The sequence below is a fragment of the Onychostoma macrolepis genome, chromosome 01 (assembly GCF_012432095.1).
Source record: "Onychostoma macrolepis isolate SWU-2019 chromosome 01, ASM1243209v1, whole genome shotgun sequence".
NCBI classification, from domain to species: domain Eukaryota; kingdom Metazoa; phylum Chordata; class Actinopteri; order Cypriniformes; family Cyprinidae; genus Onychostoma; species Onychostoma macrolepis.
In genome coordinates, this window is record NC_081155.1 from 33,155,386 (window position 1) to 33,179,733 (window position 24,348).

Sequence of the window (24,348 nt, forward strand, 5' to 3'; positions counted from 1 at the left end):
AGAGAGAGAGAGAGAGAGAGAGATGTTGTTTCTATAGGAGTGGCAGTGCTGGTGGTGACTTCGCTTCAAACATGGCTGCACAGGACGAGCTCAGTAAGTTTAACTCATTCTACATGCGTTATTTCTTCATTACTGCCTACTTGTTTTCAATACCCTCTTCATTATTTGTCGCTATTATGACTACTGAGTTCACTGTGCTGTCTGTTTGTCTATCTGTAGTTACATAAATAAATATTTGTAAAGTGAATATCAGTTTGGCAGCTAACCGGCTAGTATATGCTCACAGAGGCCCAATGCTCAGTCATGCTCCAAAATGAAAGTACCTCTTTTGGGGTTTTCTAATTTAGAGGACACTACAATCTCTTTTTACCGTGAAAATAGCGTTAGCTAAATGTCATAATGGTCCAGGGCTTGTTGCCATTTATTGACAGCGTGAGAAATAAGTATGCGGATAATAAATGTTAACGTTGGTTAGCAGTGAGGCTATTCAGATCACAGGCTAACCAACTAGCGACTATAGCGTCTGTATTTACCGTTTATCTGTATTTACAGTAATTCTTATCTTCTGTTGTTCATTGCAAGCTTGTTTAATATTTTTATTGTAAACTGATTTATAGAGAGCCGGTAAAATGCACTTATGCAAGGGACATGGATGCATTGCAGTAATTCTCAGTGTCTCTTTAATAAATCGTTTTAACTAAAATATAAGCTTCTTATAATTAACCTGTGATCGTATAGGAAGTATGTGAGATTTTTTTCATTCAAATCAATTTGAAAATAGGTAAGTTAGCCTTGCTTATTTTGAACTCTCTATCTGTCACTTACTTCCCTGCTTTCTCTTTGTTTTCCATTATAGACCAGTTGGAGCGTGTGTTTATGCGCTTGGGTCATGCAGAAACAGATGAGCAGTTGCAGGATATTATATCCAAATTCCTGCCTCCTGTCCTCCTCAAACTATCCAGTGTGCAAGAGGGGGTTCGCAAGAAAGTAAGTGTGTGAGAAAAAGAAAACCGTTCATAGTAAAGAATCTGAATTGTCAGTTTTACATAAAAATACATATACAATAATTTTCTTGCATTTCTGACATTTCTAATTCCAATTAATTAAATGAAAAAATATGATATTTAAAATAAGAAAAAACTTACACATGATCACCCTGTTCAAAAAGTCTTGCATTGTGTTTCCTTGAACATAAGTGAATGTTTTCAGTCTTTGTAGTAGTTGCATGTAAGTTCATCTGTTGCTATCAGTGTGAAAAGATGGATCTCAAAATCATACAGTACTGTTGTAAAGGGTTCAAATATAGATGTAGCCCTGCCCCTTTTCAGTGCTGCACTTGTTGTTTTCTGTGTTCCCATTTGTATTTCCACAGTGTTAAGGTTAGGTGGTACAAATTTATGAATGAACTGCTTATTTTAAAGTCTTCCCAGTTTATTGACATCTGCTTCAAACATTACAATGCGCATGATGACTTTCGTTAACTCTACAATAAGTAAATCCACTTCAACAGTGATGCTATAGACTACAGCTACCGCAAAAACGAAAGTTCAAAGACAAAATTTGAAAAATGGCTACCTCACATAAGGCTACCTCACATAAGGTCTATACAGAATGATCTTTTGCACTTCACAAAATATGATTCATTAATGTTTTTAATGGAAGTTTTAATAAAGTGTTTATGGGAGTCCCTGTGTTGACTTGTGGTGTGCTTGATGATCCTTGGGTCTGTAATGGTTGTAGAAAAAATTAATGTAGGACCCATGAGAATAATTTCAAAGAAGATCATTTCAAAGAACTGGATTTTGTTATTGCCCTCTCCAGGTTATGGAGTTGCTGGTACACCTAAACAAAAGGATAAAGAGTCGACCAAAGATTCAGCTTCCTGTAGAGACACTGTTGGTTCAGTATCAGGACCCTGCTGCTGCAACTTTTGTCACGGTATGATCATATCCCCACATGTTACTTTCACCACTGCCAATACTTAATGTTATTAACCTTGAGATGTTTCGCCTATTTATTTTGAATGTATTCCCATGAAGTAAGAACTTGATTTTCATGACTGTGTTTGTGCTTGCAGAACTTCACTATCATCTACATAAAGATGGGCTATCCTAGGTTGGAGGTGTCCAAACAGTGTGAGCTTGCACCTACTCTACTCACAGCAATGGAAGGCAAACCTCAGCCCCAACAGGACAGGTTAGTTTCAGCTTCATTTGAAATGAAACAATGTTGTTTTCATTATTAAGGTAGAATGTAGCTGGTTATAAACACATTTATAGTATTGTCCAGTATTATTTATTATTAAATATATACTCCACTTTTTAAAAGTTTGTGGTTGGTAAGAATTTTGTATATTTTTGAAATACGTTTCTTATTCTCACCAAAGGCTGCATTTATTTGATTAAGAACAGTAATATTGTGAAATACTATTAGAATTTAAAACAAGTATTTTCTATTTTCATTTATATTTAATTGATACCTGTGATGGCAAAGCTGATTTTTCAGCATTACTCCAGTCTTCAGTTTCACATGATTCTTCAGAATATACAGATTTGGTGATGTAGTGAAGAATCAAGATTTTAATTTTCATTGGAGAGAATTTATACAAATAAAATTTCTTGCATTTCTGACATTTTAATTATTAACTTTTTTTTTTTTTTTTAGGTAATGTCAGGGTAAATTATACTTATTTTATCTTCCCCGAAACTGAAGGGCAGTTTATTTTGATATTTAAAATATATTTTTTATATTAATATAATAATATTTCTTATTATTATTATTATTATTATTATTATCAATGGTGAAAACAGTTGTGCTGCTTCATTTCTTTTGGAAACCGTGATATATTTTTTTCTGGATTCTTTGATAAACAGGAAGATCAAAAGAACAGCATTTATTTGAAACAGAACTTTTGTTCTAATAGAATTCTAGAAATAGAATTTAGTTTCAAAAATATTATACAAGTATAATAAATTGAATAAAAGTGAATAAAAGCATTTAAAAAAAAAACACCTTGCAGACCTCAAACCTTTGAATGGCAGTGTGTATATACACATTTCTTTATTAATATTTACACATGCATTAAATGTCAGTATTGAACAGTATTGATGTAGTCTTTGTCTTCTCCCTCTAGTCTGATGCACCTGCTGATCCCTACACTGTATTATATGAAATATCCATCAGAGCCATCTAAAGCTTCCCCATTTGTCCTGACGGAGAGGCCCAAAACTGTACAACTCCTCTTAGAGTTCATGCTTGATGTTCTTCTGATGCCATATGGGTATGTCAGTTGGATGTGTACAGTAAGTTGTAGTTGGTAATGTTAATGCTGTTTTCGTGAATCCCATTAACTCTTATCTTTCGAATGATATCAAGGTTTGTGTTAAACGAGCCTCCAAGTCGTCCGGCTCCTTCATCTCCACAAGGGGGATCTGGAGCAGGAGCTGCGTCAGCACAAGGTCTCCCTCAGCCTCCTCCAGGAATGAGCGTTTATGCAGTTAAAAGAGTCATTGGAGAAGCTCAGTGGAGTCCAGAGCAACTGGAGCAGGTGAGGTTGCTAAGAAAATACGTTGGAGGATATTTATTGTTTTGTAATGGGAGATGTTTTGCTTCATTTCTGTCTGTTGTTCAAAATCGAATGAACTGAAATAACCAGTTTACTCCTTTCTGATTCTTCACTGAGTAACCTCTTCATCATTGTGTTTGCAGTGTAAATTGGGAATTGTGAAGTTCATAGAGGCAGAGCAGGTGCCTGAGGTTGAAACGGTCATTCACTTAGTTGTGGCTTCAAGTGACACCAGACACAGTGTCGCCACGGCGGCTGATCTGGAACTGAAAAGCAAGCAGAGGTGAGGCTTTCTGTAATATGTCAAATTAAATCATGAGGTCTTGATATTGAAACTCATCTCTTGTGTCCTGTTTTATACTGCAGCATTATTGACTGGAACAATCCACTCATTATCAACAAAATGTATAAAGTTTACCTGGGTGATATTCCACTTAAAACTAAAGTAAGTATATTCATTACACACGAGGGATTCGACTTTTGTTTTCAGTAAGGTGTTCTACATAATGTGTGTTTTTACCCAGGGTGCCACAGTCAAACAGGAGCTAAAGCATGAGCCGGTCAGCACTAGAGTCAAGATGAAGATTATGCCTCATCTTCTCCGCTCAAGGCTGGCTGCTGAGTGCTTTCCTGCTAATATACAGGTCAGATTGATAATGTTTGACAGAATGAAAGTGAATGCAGCTGAGATGCATGTTGAAAGAGACAAATAGCGGCAGGCAAGTAATATGTCATAACTTGTTTAAAGAATGTCGTAACAGTGATTGTCTGTTTGTTTAGGTTGTCTATGATGGACTTTTTGGAGCAAACACAAACAACAAACTTCTGTCCCTCACTCTGCAGTTTGTACATCATATCTGTATGGTGTAAGTGTCAATGATCTCTAGAAAATCACATGCAAAATCACATATACATATCGCTATACAAAAAATGTTGAATAGGTTGCTATATTAGAGCCATGTTTAAAATCTGGGCCGGTGGATTCACAAAACATCAAGGCTAAAAGTAACTCATAAAGTATAAAAGTAGCTCATAACTTGCCAATTTAGGAGAAAATCTTAAAAATAATGGGTGTGTCAGTCCTAAATCTTTGCTCTAAGAGTATTTCACAAAGTGTTTTAGCACTAAAACTGTAAAGCGCTTTGAGTGCGTAGAAAAGCGCTATGTAAATGTAAGGAATTATTATTATTAAATCTGTGAAACGTTAGGAGTAGTGAAGACGACTCCTAAGTCACTAAGACCAAACCACAAACTATCCTAAAATGGCTTTTGCCGGCAATCTGCCTTGGAACATAAACATTTGATGATAATATGATTTTAAAAAGGTATCGCCTTTGGTTTTGGAGGTTATCCCAACTCCAAATTTTCCTTTGATTATATGCTTGTTTTCATTAACCAGTTGGGCAAGAGGTAACAGCTGTCCTTGCGTCCAGTTTGGGTTTTTTTTTGTTTGTATGTCTTGCTATCAGCCATGATTATTCTACTCTGTTAATTAAAAGGCTGTTGATATGCATATTCACTAATTGTTTTTACGAGAAGCATACAGGCTGACAATTACCTGTACATATACATACATACACATATATATATATATATATATATATATATATATATATATATATATATATATATATATATATATATTATATTGTTTAATTAGTGACACTTAGGCTGCATTTTAAAATCTTTATTTGAATGTGGCAATTAACATTTTATTTTTAAACCTTTATTTGAATATGGCAACACAACATTGCGCTCTGCAATATTTCTAGGAATCAATCTCTGACAGAGACCCCTCCCCTATCAGCCAATCACTGTGTGCATAGTTAGTAAGCATGCTGACATCATCCATAGCAGAGGTCAGCCCCGCCCCCTCACTTTTAGCTTAAGACTTCTCTCTATTCCTTAGTAAAAGTTTGTCTCAGCAGCTTTGTGAATAGGTTTTAAGAGAAAACTCTTAGCTAAAAACCTTTACTGCTATTTAGGAGAACTCTTAGTGGTAAGATAAAATGTTTTGTGAATACGGGCCCAGTAGTTTGAGTGCTTTTCCTATTGTGTGTGCATTCGCGTCAGATGAGATGAAAATAATTGTGTGTTTAATCTGAAGGTGCCCTGATACCAACAAACCTTTGGGTTTGATGCTGCTGAATGGACTTACCAAGCTTATTAATGAATATAAAGAGGTATGAATGCATGCTGAACAATTTAGGTTTTAGTTGTAACTCAGATTTTGACTTTTTCAGAAGTATCCGTCAAAATGACCTTAATTTATTATTTTATTATAAGGACCCCAAACTACTATGTATGGCCTATTCTGCTGTTGGAAAACTTTCAAGGTAATTTTCTAAGTAAATAATATATTTCAGTAAATAATATAATACAGTTTTATATTATACAATACAACTTTAATAGGAATTAAAATATGTAAAAAATTATTTTTTCCTTTTTCCTCATTGCTGTAATAGTCGAATGCCTCAGCTTTTCACAAAAGACATTGCATTGGTACAGCAGTTTTTTGAGTCCATGTGCAAGGTTTGTTTATACATTTTATATAGTAGTTATCCAGTTATTACTATGTGACCTGTTGTAAATATTTAACCTGGTTTCTTTCTCACAATGGAAACAGGAGAATTCTGATGTGCGATTGGCCATTCAGGAGGCCTTGTCGATGATGGTGGGAGCATACGTTAATCTTCAGGGGGCACTTCTGAACCTAATGGAAGCCCTTGTGGCTGCATATATCACAAAGGTTTGTTATTATTGCAATCTGCCTTATTACAAGCACCTAGAAGGAATAAACAAAAATGTCAACATTAAATATGAAATTGCACACTTGCACTTTATGATACAACACGTTATTTAACACAATTATGAGTCTATGAATAAATATAAAATAATAATAATAATAATTTACAGTGTGTAATGTCCTGTTGTGTATGGCTTTGTGTTAGCCGGAGGTGCAAGTACGCCAAGTAGCGATGAAATTTGCCAGCATGGTGTTTGCTCCTGATCATGTAGCCTCTAGATATCTCTTACTGCTTGCTGCAGGAGATCCGTGAGTATACTTACACTTCCTGGAGCTCTTTCAAGTTTTCAATTAAGCGTTGTCATGAAAGATGTACATCATATGGCCTGTTTTTTTCAGTCGTGAGGAGGTGTCTGGGGAGGCCCGGCGAGCACTTAGGTCTCTCCCCTCTACGAAGACAGAGAAAGAGGGATCGAGGCCCATGCCATCATTCCCTGAGATGGTCAGCTACATCCAGGAAAAGGTGTGGCGTTTTGATTTGTTATGATGACTGAGTTATACCTGGGGCCAGTGCTTAATTTGTGAATTTGGAGGTCCCGGAAAAAAGCGGGGTGACGGATCCGGCATGTGATTAGAGGAGGGAGAGGTAACGGAGCATTCAGACGATCACATTGGTGGGCCAGTTTAAGTGATTAACAGCGTGTATCAGTTGCTTTTATTAGGTTTCGTACATAAAAAAACCTGAAAAAGCCATGAAATTTTGAAACAACAATTTTCAGGCCTGGGGAAAAAAAAATTAAATTAAAAAATAAAGGAATTTTATTTCACAAATCTCTGTAATAGAGTTATAATTTATCCTGTCCAGAATTTCGTGGGGGATTGTGTGTAGTATCACATAGTTTTGCTCATCCCCACAGCTTTCAAATTTATAATGAGGGAAATTCCTGCAAACATTTATTCAATATAGCAAGGTTATATGGGTAAATAAATCCACACAAACTAGCAGATTAAATCAGTCATTTGAAAACAGCGTGAGTGATTCAACTGGACCGTGTCTTCTCTCTTTCACTCTCCCAAAGCGGCTTCACATCAGCGCATCTCATCTGCAATGAAGCTGCTGCACGCTGTCGCTGATCCAAGACTTTCGCTCTCATTTCAGCACAGTTGACAGAATTGTCACTTGCTTAATCGGGTCATTGTTGCATCGTCACAAAAATGCACGTCTTTTTAAGATAATCGGTACTCTGCGCTCCAGAGGCGGTCTCAAGGCTGAGCTCTCACAGTCACATCCAAAGCCGCCTAGCGAGTATCATTGAGTTATTTTTCATAGTTTGTTGTTGAGCCTAAGTGGCCAAATACACACAATTACGCAAAAATGGCCGTCCTGGCGAATATCCAGGTTTTTTCTTAAGTAAATGTGAACAGTTGAGAAAGAAAATGCATGCGTATAGGCCAGGGGCGCCGCTACGGATCCTGGGCCCCCTGGACCGCATATTCACTCGAGCCCTCCGTATCACGTTCCGGTAGAATCCCCCTCGGTCGAAATCGCGATCGCATTATACTGTTTCAGCTATTAAAATAATTCAGTTTTCTATGTAATGGCAAATTTTCGAAATTTCGTTTTGTTTTTTTATTACGTTAATTTAGAAAAACGTTTGGAGCATTTTTTTGTTCGTTAAATAAGTTTATTCTTTCTTAAAGTAATGACCAAGCAGCCAGCAGCAGACCGGCAGGCTGATCATAGCCATAGCCATAAGTTTGATGAATTTAGCCTTCTCAAATCATCACGACTTGCCTAAAATACAATCTATAGATATACTAAAACAGTTCAAGCATATAACAATGTTTAAACGTTAAACCTAGATAAATGTGCGCTGCATCCTAGTTTGTGCAGAGAGTGGAAGTTAAAGCGCAGGACATGGAGGCACCAGTGCAATCAATTGCATTTTTTTTCAATGGAAACAACTTACGCTGTACTTTTTGCTCATAAAGGTAAGAGTAATACATCATTCGGAATTGTAAAGGGTCTACTTTTATTTGTGTGCACTCACAATATTAAAAAAACTTTTTATAAAATAAATAAAATAATTTTATAAAATAAAGAAAGCAATGATGCGACGTCTCGTCTTGAACAGGAGCGCTTCAAAAAAATTAACCGAAAGTCAGCGAATACATGCCTCACAGACATAATAAAAATATCTATAGAAAGCTTTAAATTACTACTTAACGAAATAAATCTGATCGAAAACAAAAACTCTTTCATTAACTCGTTAAGATTCCACTTCTCTCTAAAGGCGTGTCTAATGAGGAGACGGTGAGTCAGGATCATCATCTTCATCTTTGCGACACTGACACAGAAAACACTAGTTTATTAGTAAATAATTCAAATATCTCCGTACTATTTCCCCCGGACACATGCATGGTAATTACTTTTGCTGGGGCTTTGCAGCAAGCTTCAGCCTATTGCGTGCATTTGAAGGCAGAACTTTTCAGCTGCGCTCTGCTGCTGCTGGACACTAAACACCGTCGAGTCGCTCTTCACAGTCGTAGCACGGTCTCGTGTTGTCCCCCCCCCGCCATCGTCGGGCCCTTAGAATCGTCCTAACTTCCCCCTTCCCCCCCTTACGGCGCCCCTGGTATAGGCTATTGGATCCGCATGTCTTGTGAGAGCAGAGAAGTTCACATGTCGCGTCTTTTGCACGCTCAGGTTCTTTATTTCAAATGTAGATGTGCTGCAAACGCGGTCATTATAGAGGATTTTTCATATATGCACACAATAGGTCAGCACAAACGTCTTTCATGTTGGTGCGTGAGGAGGGGGATCCAACAAAATTAGGTGCCGGATCGGATTTCGGAGGTGCCGGATCCGGATCCGGCTTGTTCCGGCACAAATTAAGCCCTGCCTGGGGCCTGTACCATGAAGCCGGTTTAGCTGGCTAGCCAGGCAAGTTTCAGTTTAGTTTGCACCAACTCTGGGTTTTAGGTACCATGAAAGTGGTTTGGCTTTTAGCAGTGTCCATCACCATAGTAACTTGCGCTCCACAGCTAACCTGCTCCGGGGCAGGTTATGTTCTGGTTTAGAGATCTCAAACCAAAATTTGACCAATCAGTTTCAAGAAAAGTGACATATCTCTGACGCAATAAAGCTACTCTTCCAGTTTGTCTTACTCCAAATTAAAGGACGCTACATAGTAAAACATTTTTAAAGATAAAATCATCTTATTTTTAGAGATTATTTTTTATAATTATTTTATATTATTTATATAATTATTATACCCATAATCCATTACACAAGCCAGCTTAGTTTAATAGTAATTATTAAGCTTTTATTTAAGATCAATGTAAACGTATAGATAATATGCAATATAAATAAGTTTTATAATCAATAGCTTTAAACATGACTGCATATGAGCTTAGATTGTGTTTTTATACCTATAAATATGATCAACTCTATAAACTAACTTTACAACTTTTACTTGCACTTATATGGCAAGATGTTTTCTTTAAGTTTTACTCTTTCATTGTTCAATCTTTTAATCTTCGCATTGACTCATAAGAAGTGAAGCATAGTTTTAAGGCATGTGCACGCGCTCCATTAACTCAGGATCAAGCCTGAGTTGACAGAGAAAGTTGATGATCAGCTTCATGGTACCAACAAAGCCGGATTGGACTGGTTTGGTTTTGTCAACTCAAAACTAATCCTGTAACCCTGAGTTTGTTCAGTCACCATCATGGTATAGGCCCCTGGTCTGTCATGACCCCAGATGAGTCTCCAGGTCTTAATGCAAATAATAAAATGCAACTAATTATATAATCATGCATCGTTAGGCACCCCAGTTATGACCCAGTCTACAAATACATATGGGTTTGTTTTTAGTAACATGATTTTTTTTGCTGATCCCAGTGTTTTGTGTGGTGATTTATTGGCAAACCAAGTGAGAACTACCAGCTTATGTAATATATGGAGGCTGACCCCTTGTTATTTTGTGTCATAGGCTTCTCAGAGATTGAAGACTCCTGCGAAATACATTGTTGGTACTGCCACGTTGCCTTTTAATCCTGCCACATTTGGAGAGGTAAACTGACAGTCTTTAGATTTAAGAATTCTTTCTGTATTTAATTTAATTTATAAACATGTCGCATGTATTTTTACTTGAACATATGCTCTTTTGTTTCCACAGATAGTTCTTTATCTGAGAATGTGTTTAGCTTATAGTGCTGGTGCCACATCCACATCTCAGAGCCTGATGGACATGCAAGATGATGCTCCTCTTATTGGACGCTATGTTCAGTCGTTATTGACCAGTGAAGCTTCTCCTTCCTCAGCCACTAAAGGAGGAGAGGCCAATCCAGTTCATGTATACATGGACTTACTGCAACAGCTGCTGTCAGCTGTAGGAGGTGAAGCGTTTACAAATTATGGTTTCTAATATGGTTGGGCAGTAAGATTATCTACATTTGGGGTATACTTCATATATGTAATTTATTTAATATGTAGTACCTAATCTACAGGAAATGGATGAAGTGGATTATCATTTGTTGTGATCTAATGATGTGGTCTAATTCATTAATACAGGTATCCCAGTGATGTACTGTCTCTTGGAAGTGGTCTCTGTGTGCCCAGAGAAACTTACCCCCAACTTTGCAGACAAAATCGACTGGATTAAAGTAATTATTATTTTGTATTATATTTCTGTTACTGTCAGTAAGATTAGTTTTTTTAATTAAATACTTTTATACAGCAAGAATACATTGAACTGATCAAAAGTGACAGCGAAGACTTTAACATCTTACGAAAATGTTGGATTTCAGATAAATGCTCTTTTGAATGTTCATCAGGGAATCCTGAAAAATGTATCCCAGTTTACATAAAAATATTAAGTTATTGATAATAAGAAAAGAAGTTTGAGCACCAAATCAGCACATTTAGAATAATTCCCGAAGGATCACGTGATACTGAGACTTTAAGTACGCCTTACTATAAAAATGTCATTTTGTTAATTAATCATGTTTGTTTTGCAGGGTCTCATGAACACCAATAAAGAAGATATGCGTGAACTGGCAGCGCAACTGTACGCCGTAGTTGTCTCTATTATGTCTGGAAATGAACTTAGAACTGCTGTACAAAACCTGATTAAGACAACTAAAGACACACATGTATGTGTAAAATAAGGTTTTTCTAATTTAGAAATTTATAATTTAGAAATTTATTATTTATTTATTTATTTTTAAATTTAGAGTCCTGAGACTCAGCATGGTGCCATCATGGCTCTGGGCTACATGGTGGGCAGATACATGAATAAGAGGCGGAGCCTAATGCCTACTGAGCCCACGCCCAAAGAAAATGAGGAACTAATTGCTATGGCCACAAAAACCATCGGTATGTGCCTTTTCACGTAGTGTGTTCACACATGACACTTGATATTGGGATGCTCTTGAATAACACCATGAACTTTGTTTCATTAGTTAACTATTGCTGCAAGAAAAACTAATTATATTCACCTAAATAAACAAACAGCTACCAATGTGTTTGTCTGCAGGTTCGTTTTTGGATAGCGAATCTCCTCTGTTGACTGTTGCTGCTGTGACAGCATTGGGAGAGATTGGGCGTAACAGCGTGTTGCTGATACCAGCGGATGGAAATGGCTTCACTAAACTCAGTCTAGTGGATAATCTGCTTGCCAGGATCCCATCTGGAAAAGAGACTGGCAAGGTAAAACAAAATTCACACTCAGAGAGAGAATGATTATAATCATATTATTGATGTTCGCATTCTTCATCCAAATACAGTTTTCAAACTATTTCCACAATGAAATGAAGGCTTTTTTGTTTTATGGTACTGATCATCTGCTGTTTGTGTTGTCAGATGAAAGAACGGGCCATCCAGACTGTTGGGTTCTTGCCAGTGGGAGATGGTGAATTCCCACACCAGAAGAAAATACTGCAGGGTCTTATGGATTCAGTAGAGGTAATGTTGAGATGTTCCTCATGACACATCACATGACACAACAAAAAAATGATCAGAAAAAATGTAATGGTTTTTTGTTTTGTTTTTTGTACAAAAATGGTCTTAATGAGTAAGTTGTTCAGTCATTCATTCTAATGATTAGTTCAAGCGGCTGATTGATTTACAAATGAAGCAAGTGACTGTCTTTATGAATGTGTCACTAAATAATTGGCTCACTCAATTCGTTCAAAATGTGCATTCACTCAGTAACAAAACAGTTGTGTGTTGCTCAGTTACCCACACCAGTTCTGCTGTGGCTTTATTTGGAACTATTTACATTGGCAAAATTAAGCAAAAACAGACAATACTGACAATATTGTGTCTAAAATGTAACAATATTAACTTCTTGTTTAGTGAAGTGTTGTGTAAAATCATATCATGCTGATATTCAGGGGGAAAAAATGCACACTTGCTTGTGTGATATTGCTAAATTACTGTATATCATATGATTTAAGTAAAAGACAAAATCCCATACAAGGGCATATCTTGAATTTTAGAGGCATATAACTGGATTCTAATAGACTACATCACTTAATCAGTCATTATCCTGCCTCATTTGTAAGCAACTGCATGCAAAGATGCTGTAAAGGTCTGGGTAGTTAAATGTATGAATAACTTTAACACTTTTTTTTTTTTTTTTTTTGTAATTAATCACACTTAATTAACACTTCAAATTGACAGTCCCACTTTTGTCAGCATAGTTCAGAGAATTCATATAAATAACATGAGGAACAAAACATGAAAAACATGTGGCCATTTCTTCACATTTCTTATTGTAATATGTTTGCGTCGGGTTTCTTTAGGCCAAGCAGGTGGAGCTACAGTTTACTGTGGGAGAGGCTTTAACTAATGCTGCTATAGGAAGCTGCTCTGGAGCTGCCCGAGATGTGTGGACATGCACAGAAGACCAGTTCTGCCCTCCTGACAGTAAGTATGTGTGAGAGATGGAGAGAGGGAACTGTGTGCTCAGATGGGGCTTGAATCTTTTTCACACTTGTCTTACTTGTGCAAATTTGTCTTTTGGGAAAGTAAAACTGTTTGCCTGACTGAAAATTAAAAAATTATTTGGGGCAACATTGGACAAGGCATCAGGAATATAAAGTAAAAACACTTTTGGTTTTGGGTTCCTTTCCATGTAGATTATTTACCATTTGGATATAAATGTGATCCCCCTCCTCATGTAAATTAGATGTCATGACTATCAAGTTATAAGGCAGCAGTTTTCAATGGCTTACCTCCAATAAACATTTTTATAATTTTATGATTGCCATTAAAGGAAATACTCAGTCTGGTATCCCAGAAATCACCGCCCTGTTACAAAGCTGAAACAATGCCAGTGTGAAAGCACTGTGTGAGCCTGCTAGCCTGAAGAATGCTTTTAGTTCAGTTGTTATATGGGGAACAGATCAAGAAGTCTCTCTCTCTCTATAAATTAATTATATGATATGCTGTTTCATTTTTATCTTCTTATTTTTATCTTTATCTTTTCAGATGTGAAGAATAATGATGTAGTGCCCTGGGTGTTGAGCTCTGTCTTGTCAAAATATATACCAAGTCCAAACCCTCATGTTCGGCAGGCTGCCTGCATATGGCTCCTGTCTCTAGTCAAGAAACTCAGCCATCACAAAGAAATACAGGTAAATACATGCACAAATGCACTCCCAGTCTCATTTACACACACAAAGAAACATTGACATGACAAAGTATGTGTTCTCTCTTTGTGATAGTCTCATCTGAAGGAGATACAGACAGCCTTTATTTCTGTCTTGTCTGATCCAGATGGTGAGTCACATACTGCTCCTTTATGATCTTGCTCTTTTAAAAGTCACATCACATTTTGACAGTATATGAAGTCGGGGAGCTTGTGGGCAGGTTTGATAGTGATGATCTGTGTGTAGAACTCAGCCAAGATGTGGCGTCTAAAGGACTCGGGCTGGTTTATGAGCTCGGAGGAGAACAGGATCAACAGGAATTGGTATCGACCCTTGTGGAAACTCTCATGACTGGTAAAAGGTATTAAAAAACAGCTTATTTCTGGTTCCTTTCGTTATTATTTACTTTTGGATTATGGCTTGTGGTAAATTGCAATTGCATTACTAAGACTTACTAAGCCCCAGAACATAGAGCAGTTACTCTATATAGACTACTATTTAGATTCAGTTCAGTATCTGAACTTTTTATTTTTCAATGAATTACATCACAAAATATCTTTTGAAAACATTGCAATGTGCATTTTTGCTTGTTTTTAGAGCCAAACATGACGTCTCAGAGGACACTGAAGTCTTCCAGGGGGAGGCACTTGGCAAATCACCTGATGGGTATGTGCTGCTTTTAGTTCACTTATTTCAGATTGTTTAGAACGATTTTAGGGAGTAAGACTTCACAGATTTGAGAATTAAAAATTTGAATGAGATTGCTAGAGTGGATGTTTTCTTTCATCGTATATTGTTTTGATCTTTTACTTTGGTAGACAAGGACTCTCCACCTACAAGGAGCTCTGTGCATTGGCTAGTGATCTAAACCAACCGGATCTTGTTTACAAGTTCATGAATCTTGCCAATCACCATGCTATGTGGAATTCCAGGAAGGTAAGCCGTATTAACCATAACGTGATGGTTTATGACTTATGGTTCAGAGCCTTTTTCAATAGCATGCAATGATCGTTGACTCTTCCTGTACTGTAGGGAGCAGCATTTGGGTTTAACATTATTGCAGCCAAAGCAGGTGAGCAGCTGGCTCCTTTCCTGCCTCAGCTGGTTCCCCGTCTCTATAGATACCAGTTTGACCCCAACCTGGCCATTAGGCAGGCCATGACTAGCATCTGGGATGCTCTCGTCACAGATAAAACCATTGTAAGATATTAATATTTTTAAGAATAATGAATTGCATTGCTTAAAAGATATTAAGGACACTGTATTGTTATTAAAATGATATTTTGTCTCTTTTTGATAGGTGGAGAAATATTTTAAGGAAATTCTTCAAGATGTAATTTCCAACCTCACTAGTAACATGTGGAGGGTGCGGGAGTCAAGGTAACATGTCTAGATATGCTTGAAAGAACCTTGATTTCCTGCCGTCTAGATTGGGTTCAAATCATCAGACCCCTTTTTTTTTTTTTTTTTTTTTCCCAGCTGCTTGGCTTTGAATGATCTGATACGTGGAAGACAGGCAGATGAAATTATCAACCGCCTATCGGAAATCTGGGAGACTCTGTTTCGGGTTCTGGATGATATAAAGGTGAGAAATAAAAAGCTGTTTTGCAGTGTTTTGTGTATGCTTTGCTTGTAACCTACAGCTATTTTTATTTGACCGTCTTATTTGTTTCCTGTTGTAGGAGTCAGTTCGTAAGGCAGCAGATCTGACTCTAAAGACTCTCAGTAAAGTGAGTTGCAGCACTGAATTCTGGATACCCCAATGATTTCCACTCTTGAGACACCACTGATAACTGACTACCTGTGTGTTTGTCCAATAGGTGTGTGTGCGCATGTGCGAATCAACAGGTGCTGCTGCTCAGAGGACAGTGGCTGTGTTGTTGCCAACTCTTCTGGACAAAGGCATTGTCAGCAATGTAACCGAAGTGCGGACTCTCAGGTAAGAAAGCATATATTTACCAGCCAGGTGCACACAAACCCATTACATTTTATATCCAAAGTAAAAGTCTGAGTATTGCTTTGTTTTAGTATCCAAACTCTAGTGAAGATCAGTAAGACAGCAGGCAGCCGTCTGAAGCCCCATGCTCCTCGACTCATCCCGGCTCTGCTGGAGGCCCTGAGCGTGCTGGAACCGCAGGTGCTCAACTACCTCAGTCTGAGAGCCACAGAGCAGGAGAAGGTGAGCAGCTCTGTGATCATCTACTGTGGTATGGAGAAAACTAGGTGTAAAATTGTTTTATTTATATGGTGCTTCATACAATAGAGATTCTTTCATAGCAGCACAGTATAAAACAGGAAAGTAACAGAATCAGTAATGCAAACCTCATCAAATAAATAAATAAATATTATGAAATAAACAGTACATAAGAAATGTGAACAACAAAAAATAATATTAAATCATTATCCAAATTTATCCAGACTGACAAATAAATAGACATAATTGTGTATTTAATTTGTTTAAAATGTTAGTTACATATAATCATAAAATAATACATTAATAAAATATTTTATTTTATTTTGCTTAGCAAGTGGTGTGAGTTTGAGAGCGTTTGAAAAGTTTTTTTAATTACATTTGATGATATTAGCAGTATAGACTTTACACATCTTGAACGTACTAAACTCATTGTTTTCACATTGCCTTCTGTGTCAGAGTGCAATGGATGCCGCAAGGTTAAGTGCAGCCAAGTCCTCTCCTATGATGGAAACCATTAATATGGTAAGACATATCATTAAGTCTGTCTATATGACGCATTAGCTGCATTCCAAATGGGTAATTAAATGAGCATTTCATTACAAAAATACATCAATATGCATGTTTACAAGTGTGTTTTTGAACTGCAATGTTTATGTGAGCTGCGTTTGTGGTTTCTAGTGTCTGCAACACTTGGATGTGTCTGTGTTAGGAGAGCTTGTTCCAAAACTTTGTGACCTACTAAAGAGTGGAATCGGACTCGGAACAAAGGTACACATCCTCCTTGATTTTTGTCAGTATTACACTTTATCTCCCACATGTACACACAGACTTATAGTTATATGTGCAATTGTAGGGAGGATGTGCCAGTGTGATTGTGTCATTGACTGTGCAGTGCCCTCAAGATCTTACACCATATTCAGGTAACACATACTGACAGAATAGAGGAGTTACACTGTTTTGTTCATTTGGAAGTCTTATATGTGATTGGGCATATTTTGTACCACAGGTAAACTCATGAGTTCACTCCTAAATGGGATTAATGACCGCAGCAACGTCATTCAGAAGTCGTTTGCCTTTGCCATTGGACATCTGGTCAGGGTATGAAAACACACCTGAATGCATATTTCAATTCAACCTAAAGCAACTACAGAGTTACAAAACAATACTCTTGTTTTCCCCATCAGACAGCCAGAGACGGCAGTGTTGAGAAGCTTCTGCAGAAACTGAACACCTGGTACCTGGAAAAAGAGGGTATGAGGACTTTAATGGAATAGTTCACCCAAATACGAATACGCTCATGTACTTCCAAACCCATATGACTTGACTTTCTTTGGTTGAACACAAAAGATGACATGAGTTAATGATGACCCCATGTTTATTTATGGGTGAACTATCATTTATTGAAGAGGATTTCTCTTGAAAAATAAGAATGTAAATCTTCATGCTATCTAGGTTTGTAAAGTGTTTTTTCTGTCATTTTCAGAGGCACTGTACAAGTCCTCATGTTGTCTGGTGGTTCATGCCATCAGTCACTACAGTCCTGATGTGTTGAAGGCTCATGCTGGAGTGGCTCTGCCGCTGGCGTTTCTGGCCATGCATCAGGAGCCTGAGGAAGAGAAAGGAGAAAGCGCTGAGGCCAACCTGTGGTCTGAGGTCTGGCAGGAACATGTACCTGGTAGGTTACAATACACAACCTTTGAAATGAAAAAGATAATTTTGCTGATTAATTCCTAACTTTTTGAATGTGCAGGGTCAGAAATTAACTTTTTTTTTTTTTTTTTTTTACATTCGTGAGGGCAATTTTTATCACCACCTTGACTGTATCTAAATTATACGTTTAAACACATGAGCTAATATGGCTGCAGTATTATGACAAATTTTTTATTGTCGATTATTGCTCTTGATGTAGTCATTATTGATAGCTATGGCTTAGTTCACACTGCAGGTCTTAATGCTCAGATTGGATTTTTTGCTGAAATCCGATTTTATTTTTTGCGCTGTTGTTCACATTGTCATTTAAATGCGACTGCCATCAGTCTCATGTGTGAACCGTATACGGCCCTGAAGTGACCCGCATGCGCAGAAGAAGACGCGATGTCAGACGCAGCGCACTGTGTTTGCAGAAATAAAAATGGATGCTGCTCGTGTTAGCGCGCATTTAGCAATTTTTAAGTTAATGTGCAATCAGAGCCTAAATAACGAAGTGATAAGAAGGAGAGCACGATTTCCTCCAGCGCAGAATTGTGACGTCTGTCGCATTTCAATGACGTAAAAATTGCATGAAATGCGACATGGCCGTTCAGACAGAAGTCGCATTGCAAAACATCGGATATGTATCTGATTTAGGACCACATATGAAAGTGGCCTGGGCCTGATTTGAAAAAATCGGATTTGTGCTGTTCAGACTGTCATAAGAAAATCAGATATGGGTCACATTTGGGCAAAAAGTCGGATTTGGGCCACTTTAGCCTGCAGTGTGAACCTAGCCTATGTTTCCATCCACCTATTTTTTTTTTATGCGCATTTTGGAATATCGCATAAAAAAACGCTATATGGAAACACCAAGATGCACATAAATTCTAAAAATGTGTATAAAAAAACTTATGCGCACATTTGAGTAGGATAAACTTTTTATCCGATAAGAAAAAATGCGCATAAACTACGATGGAAACACATTTACCAAATAAATTACTCCATGCGCAACTAAAAGGTCATGTGACTTTGCTCTATGAGACGGGAAAACTTGACTAGCAGCGGACCGATCTCGTTCACAGCATCTATATGTTGTTATGGTCATATCATATATGAAAATGATTATATTCAGTGGCTTCTCCTAGTTTTCTTAGTGATATTTAGTGCCAGTTTACCAGGAAGTGACGATTTTGTTCTCTTCGACTTGTTGGATGGAAACGGTGCTTTTGCGAGTGCAAAGAATTCAATCAGTGAGTGTGCGCACTCAACAACAACTCCAGTGTTGAGTTTTCAGCACTGACTAATCTGAACGCCTCTGGCTATTGAATTCCTTAGCTCCCCGTGTGTGATTGGTTATAAGGCTTGACACTGCAAAAAAACAATGCGTAAAAAGCAATCTGATGCAGTGGGAGCGAATCAAAATGTAATTCCACAAATAGACACTTTTCATTCACATTTCTTTTTAATTTTGACAGCCATAATTGATTGTTTAATTGTGCAGGGGCAATTTTTGGCCCTTTTATCTTGAATTTGTGGGGCATTTTTTACCACAAGCCCCCATTCATTTTTTTTTACCCTGATCTGAAGTCAATTCTTTAAAAAAAAAAAAAAACAGTAATTTAACCTGTTTCTTTTTTTTCTTTGGATGTGTAAAGATTTTATTTTATGGTGGGCTATTTATGCTATTATTTATGCATGTTGCTAGAATTTACATCAAAAATCATTGTTAATGTTTAATTTTTATATCACCTAGTCCTATTGCTATGTTAGACTTCAACATTTTAGCATTAGTTTACATGTATAGATTTTTTTTTTTTCCATATCCAAGCAAAATTGTTATTTGATTTCATTATGCATATATTAGTTACAATGTTGAGTCAAACATAATCTAACTGAAGACAGTTGGATCTAATTAGAAAACAGTCAATACCCAGGTTTTGAAGCACTAGAGGGATATGTGCACTGCTGTTTGAAAGTTTAGAGTTGATAAGATTTGTATTTTTTGAAAGAAGTCTCTTATGCTTACCAAAACTCCATTTATTTGATCAAAATTACAGTAAAAACAGTAATATTGTGAAATATAATTACAATTTAAAATAACTCTTTTCTATTTCAGTATATTTTAAAATGTAATTCATTCCTGTGATGGCAAAGCTGAATTTTCAGCATCATTACTCCAGTCTGCAGTCACAAGAAACATTTCTTCTACTTCTTATTGTTATTGTTTCTGCTATTTTTGTGATGCATTTTTTCAGAATTATTTTGAATAGAAAGTTCAAAAGAACTGTATTTGTATGAAACCAAAATCTTTTGTAGCATTATAAATGTCTTTGTCACTTTTGATCAATTTAATGTGTCCTTGTTTAATAAAAATATGAGTGACCCCAGTAGGTAGTGTACTACATATTATAGTGTGTGTTAAGGGCTAGGATGAGAGAATGAATTATGAATTATTGTGTATTTTTAGGCAGCTTTGGTGGAATCAGGTTGTACATGACTGAGCTCATAGCCATTACTCAGAGGGCTCTGCAGTCTCAGTCCTGGAAGATGAAGGCTCAGGGTGCCGCTGCCATGGCAACCATTGCTAAGCAACAAACGGGCTCACTGGTGGCACCTCACCTGGGCATGGTGTTGAGTGCACTACTGCAGGGGCTTGCAGGACGCACCTGGACAGGGAAGGTAACATGATCTGTGCTGAGGGACAGACTTTACGCACCTGGGCAAGGATTAATAATACTGTCTGCTCTGGAAGCAGACAAACATGATCTCAGTGGTTTGTTTTAAACTGATTTCTTTCTTTGCTGTATTTGTGGCCGCTGAAGTCTAATGGCTTGTATATCCACAGGAAGAGCTGTTGAAAGCTGTTGGGTCTGTAGTGTCTAAATGCAGGTTAGACTCTACTATATCTTTCACACACTTATAGTTGTGCTTATAACTTTACAGGATCTGTAAGATGTTGAGCAAAAACAAAATAAAAAAGGAATAGTTTACCCAAAAATGAAAATTTGCTGAATATTTTCTCACCCTCAGGCCATCCAAGATGTAGATGAGTTTGTTTCTTCATCAGAACAGATTTGGAGAAATTTAGCATAACCTCACTTGCTCACAAATGGATCCTCTGAAGTAAATGGGTACCGTCAGAATGAGAGTCCAGACAGCTGATAAAAACATCACAATCCATACGACTCCATTCCATCACTTATTGTCTTGTGAAGTGAAAACCTGCATGTTTGTAAGAAACAAATCCATGATGATTAAGGTGTTTTAAATTTAAACCATCACATATAATGATGACCGCGGCACCCATTCATTGCAGAGTATACATTTAGTAAGTAATGCTAAATTTCTCCAAATCTGTTCCTATGTAGACTCATCTACATCTTGAATGACCTGAAGGTGAATAAAGTTTCAGCCAATGTTCATTTTTGGGTAAACTATTCCTTTAAATATATGGCCATTTTTTTTTTTTAAATGTAGTGCTTATAAATGATCCTTTTCAGAAGTTTACATACTTTATAAGCCTCTTGCTGTTTCTGGGTTAATAAAACCTATAAGTTGAACCACACATTCAGTAAGTTTTCATATACATGTGATTCTGTCTGTAGTGCGGAGCTACAGAAGCCTGCAGCAGGTCAGCCGACAGTGAGCGAGGTGCTGGATCTGGTGCTGAAGGAATGTAAGAAAGAGAGTCTGGTTTATAAAATGGCAGCCTTACGCAGTGCAGCAGACATCTTGGAGTCGACGCAGGAGGATCGTTTTCAGGAAATCACAGACATTGTGCTTCCTCTCATTAAAAAGGTGCAGCAAACCCTACATGCTCACAGTAAATCTGTTTTTTAAGCTTTGGCATTTCATCCTAATTGAGTTACAGTGTAACAATATCGCTAAAAATGTTTATTTCAAAACTTTTTTTTTTTTTTTTTCCATTTAGAATCAGCCAGCGAGTGCCAGCTCCCCGAGACATGATGATGATGATGACGATGCTAAAGCACGTGAATTACAAATGGAAGTTCTGCTGTGTGCATTTGAGACACTTGGAAAGGCCTGGCCTAAAACCATTCAGACACAGAGTAAGTCTCGGTTATAAGTCTTAGACACCGACACACAGACACAGGGGCAGAGTGCTGTTTAATGAGTGTGTTTTGTGTTGTAGATCAGTTCCAGAATGAGGTTTGTAGCATAATGTGTGATAGACTGAAGCTGAGCACGTGGAGGGTCCAACTGGGAGTCCTACGTGCCTTGAAGGTCTTCTATCAGGGGTATAGTATACTAAAAAACATTTTTGCCTTGTTTTTGGGAAATATACTAGGATTTTTTTAACTTTAATTGTTCTTTAAACCATATTTGCATTTCTTTGTAAGGTAGAAAAAGAGTAAAGTGCTAAAATTGTTGGTGAATGCATTAAAAAGATTTTGAATGCTGTAACGATTATATGGTGTTTTGTGTGTGTATGTTCTAGATTGTTGCTGTTGGATAAGGAACATCAGAACACTGCTGTTCTGTCCGAGATGTTGTCTGACACCTGCACCGCCCTGGCAGCACCACTAGGTGGAGTTTCTCATGCGCTTCTAAACATTAAAGGTGTAGGTCACCCAAAAATGAAAATTTAGTCACCTTCAAGATCTAGACAGAAGGCATTTTGAAGAACGTTGGTAACCAAACAGTTTTGGTGACCGTTGAATTCCAAAAAAAATGTTTCTCACAATATCTTTTATTTACCACAGAAAAATTTTAGTTTGGGTTGACCTGTCTTTTTATTCACCTTTTATTCAGACTTGGCTCATGAGAATCATTCTTTTTCTCCTACAGAAAACAAAAGCTATTCATCAGTAAGAACAGAAGCCTTGGCGGTAGTTGAACTTCTTTTGAAGAGGATTGAAGGTAGTGTTGATTTGCTCTGACATTTAGAAAAAATAGCTGATTACAGAAGTAGGTCAGTTTTATTGTGTCGTTTCAAATGTTCCAGGTAAAAAACATTGTGGTTCTTCTACACTGTCCTGTACTAAAGTCGAAAAATTATGCCAAATACATATACAAAACGCATTAGTTGCTTTTAAAAGTAGGTTGATATTAGAATAGAACTACATATTGTTTAGGTAGGAACATTGTTTTGAAACAACACTAGTATCTATGAACTGTAAAATGACTTCGTAGTTCAAATAATATAAGTTTTGACAAAAATAGTGTTTTATAAAATGGTTTGCAGGTATGAAACGTTGGATAGAAACCTTCTCTCTAATAAAATTGATGCTGTTTTATGTTTGTAGAGAGTGATCAGTGGGAGTGTCTGTCTGAGAGAAGTCGGCAACAGCTTCAGCGTTCTTTAGCTACAATGGAAACAGACAGTCGTCCAGACCTGAAGGACAAAGCCCAGACAATGAGAAGAAAAATACAAGCCCTGCCATGAATAACCTGCCCAAACACACAGTCTTGAGGGTTGATTTGAGAATCCCCACCATACATTTCTATAATAATCTTCACAGCCATGTTGCATACACGCATATTTTGCCATTATCTGTACACTCCCAACAGCTCGGTGTAAGCCCTAAACCTTTTTTCCATGTGTGAACTCTTTTACCTGATGCTTTAACCAATGTGCACAGACTACATTTGGCTACAGTGAGCCTCATCTAGTTTTGCTTAGACATTTTCACCAACCATTTTAACCTTGTTAAAGTCTCAGTACGTGCAAGTGCGAGAATACACTCGACTCCTTCCATCTTGGGTTGTGTGTTCAAGATACTGGAAATCATGGAGTTTGTGAAGCAGAAGGCTTTCTGCAGTTATGCACATGAAACTGCTTGTTTAGCAAGAGACTGATCAGGGCCAGAACAGCTCTTGTTAACTATATACACTGAATTCTATTCGAGGGGTTTGAATTACTACTGCAGGTTTCTATGTAAACGCCCCTCCAGTTCGTTTCCCCCATCTTTCAGGAGTAAAGATACTGATTGAGTCAACCTTTTGCTTTCATTCATTCAGTGCGGTTAGAAAAGGTGTCACAAAGTTGAGCAGAAGGGACAAAGATCTATCCATACTGGTTAGGCAGGAACTTTTGATTAAAATGGAATGTTTTTTTAAATGAGGGTTGTTGTAAAGGTATTAAGTGTGTATTAAAGTAAAGTTTGTAACATAAATGAAATTCAAACCTCAAATCTGCCTTTGTCCATGTTTGCATGTGTGAAAATATATTTTCCATAATGGATAAATGAAATCTTTGTAAAGAGGCATGTTATATTGGGTCTCATCTCACCCTTTGTGGTTTGTGCCCATTAAATTAAAAATAAAGTTGTGCAAATGTCTTTGTTAATCAAAATGATAAAAACAAAAAACCTTTGGTCTGTTTAAAAACCATTGCTTTCTTAGTTAATTGCCAACTTGCATTCAGATCTGCCTCCACAGATAGATGTACATCACAAAACAGGAAACAAAACTGTTGCTACTTGTTACATTGTGACTAAAATTACAAAGTTCTCATACATATGGATAAAT

The 24,348-nt window shown here is 37.2% G+C and overlaps 1 protein-coding gene across 1 annotated transcript; it reads left to right on the plus strand.

Annotated features, from left to right (window-relative positions):
* The first annotated feature begins 13 nt into the window (after positions 1–13).
* ecpas (Ecm29 proteasome adaptor and scaffold) lies at positions 14–24,157 on the plus strand. The gene is made up of 49 exons (XM_058783274.1): positions 14–93; positions 857–987; positions 1,822–1,938; positions 2,078–2,196; positions 3,134–3,280; positions 3,376–3,547; positions 3,709–3,848; positions 3,932–4,010; positions 4,090–4,209; positions 4,346–4,431; positions 5,673–5,748; positions 5,852–5,901; positions 6,031–6,097; positions 6,192–6,314; positions 6,517–6,620; positions 6,711–6,834; positions 10,307–10,387; positions 10,493–10,712; positions 10,888–10,979; positions 11,334–11,468; positions 11,550–11,691; positions 11,852–12,024; positions 12,178–12,279; positions 13,122–13,245; positions 13,810–13,955; positions 14,046–14,100; positions 14,217–14,331; positions 14,568–14,636; positions 14,789–14,906; positions 15,003–15,170; positions 15,271–15,350; positions 15,450–15,555; positions 15,653–15,700; positions 15,791–15,909; positions 15,999–16,149; positions 16,621–16,686; positions 16,843–16,932; positions 17,018–17,084; positions 17,171–17,262; positions 17,349–17,415; positions 17,648–17,839; positions 20,324–20,535; positions 20,702–20,745; positions 21,462–21,654; positions 21,788–21,926; positions 22,010–22,115; positions 22,316–22,404; positions 22,666–22,737; positions 23,124–24,157. The coding sequence occupies exons 1-49, from the start codon at positions 72–74 to the stop codon at positions 23,261–23,263; spliced, it is 5,490 nt and encodes a 1,829-aa protein (XP_058639257.1). The 5' UTR covers positions 14–71; the 3' UTR covers positions 23,264–24,157.
* The last annotated feature ends 191 nt before the right edge of the window (positions 24,158–24,348 follow it).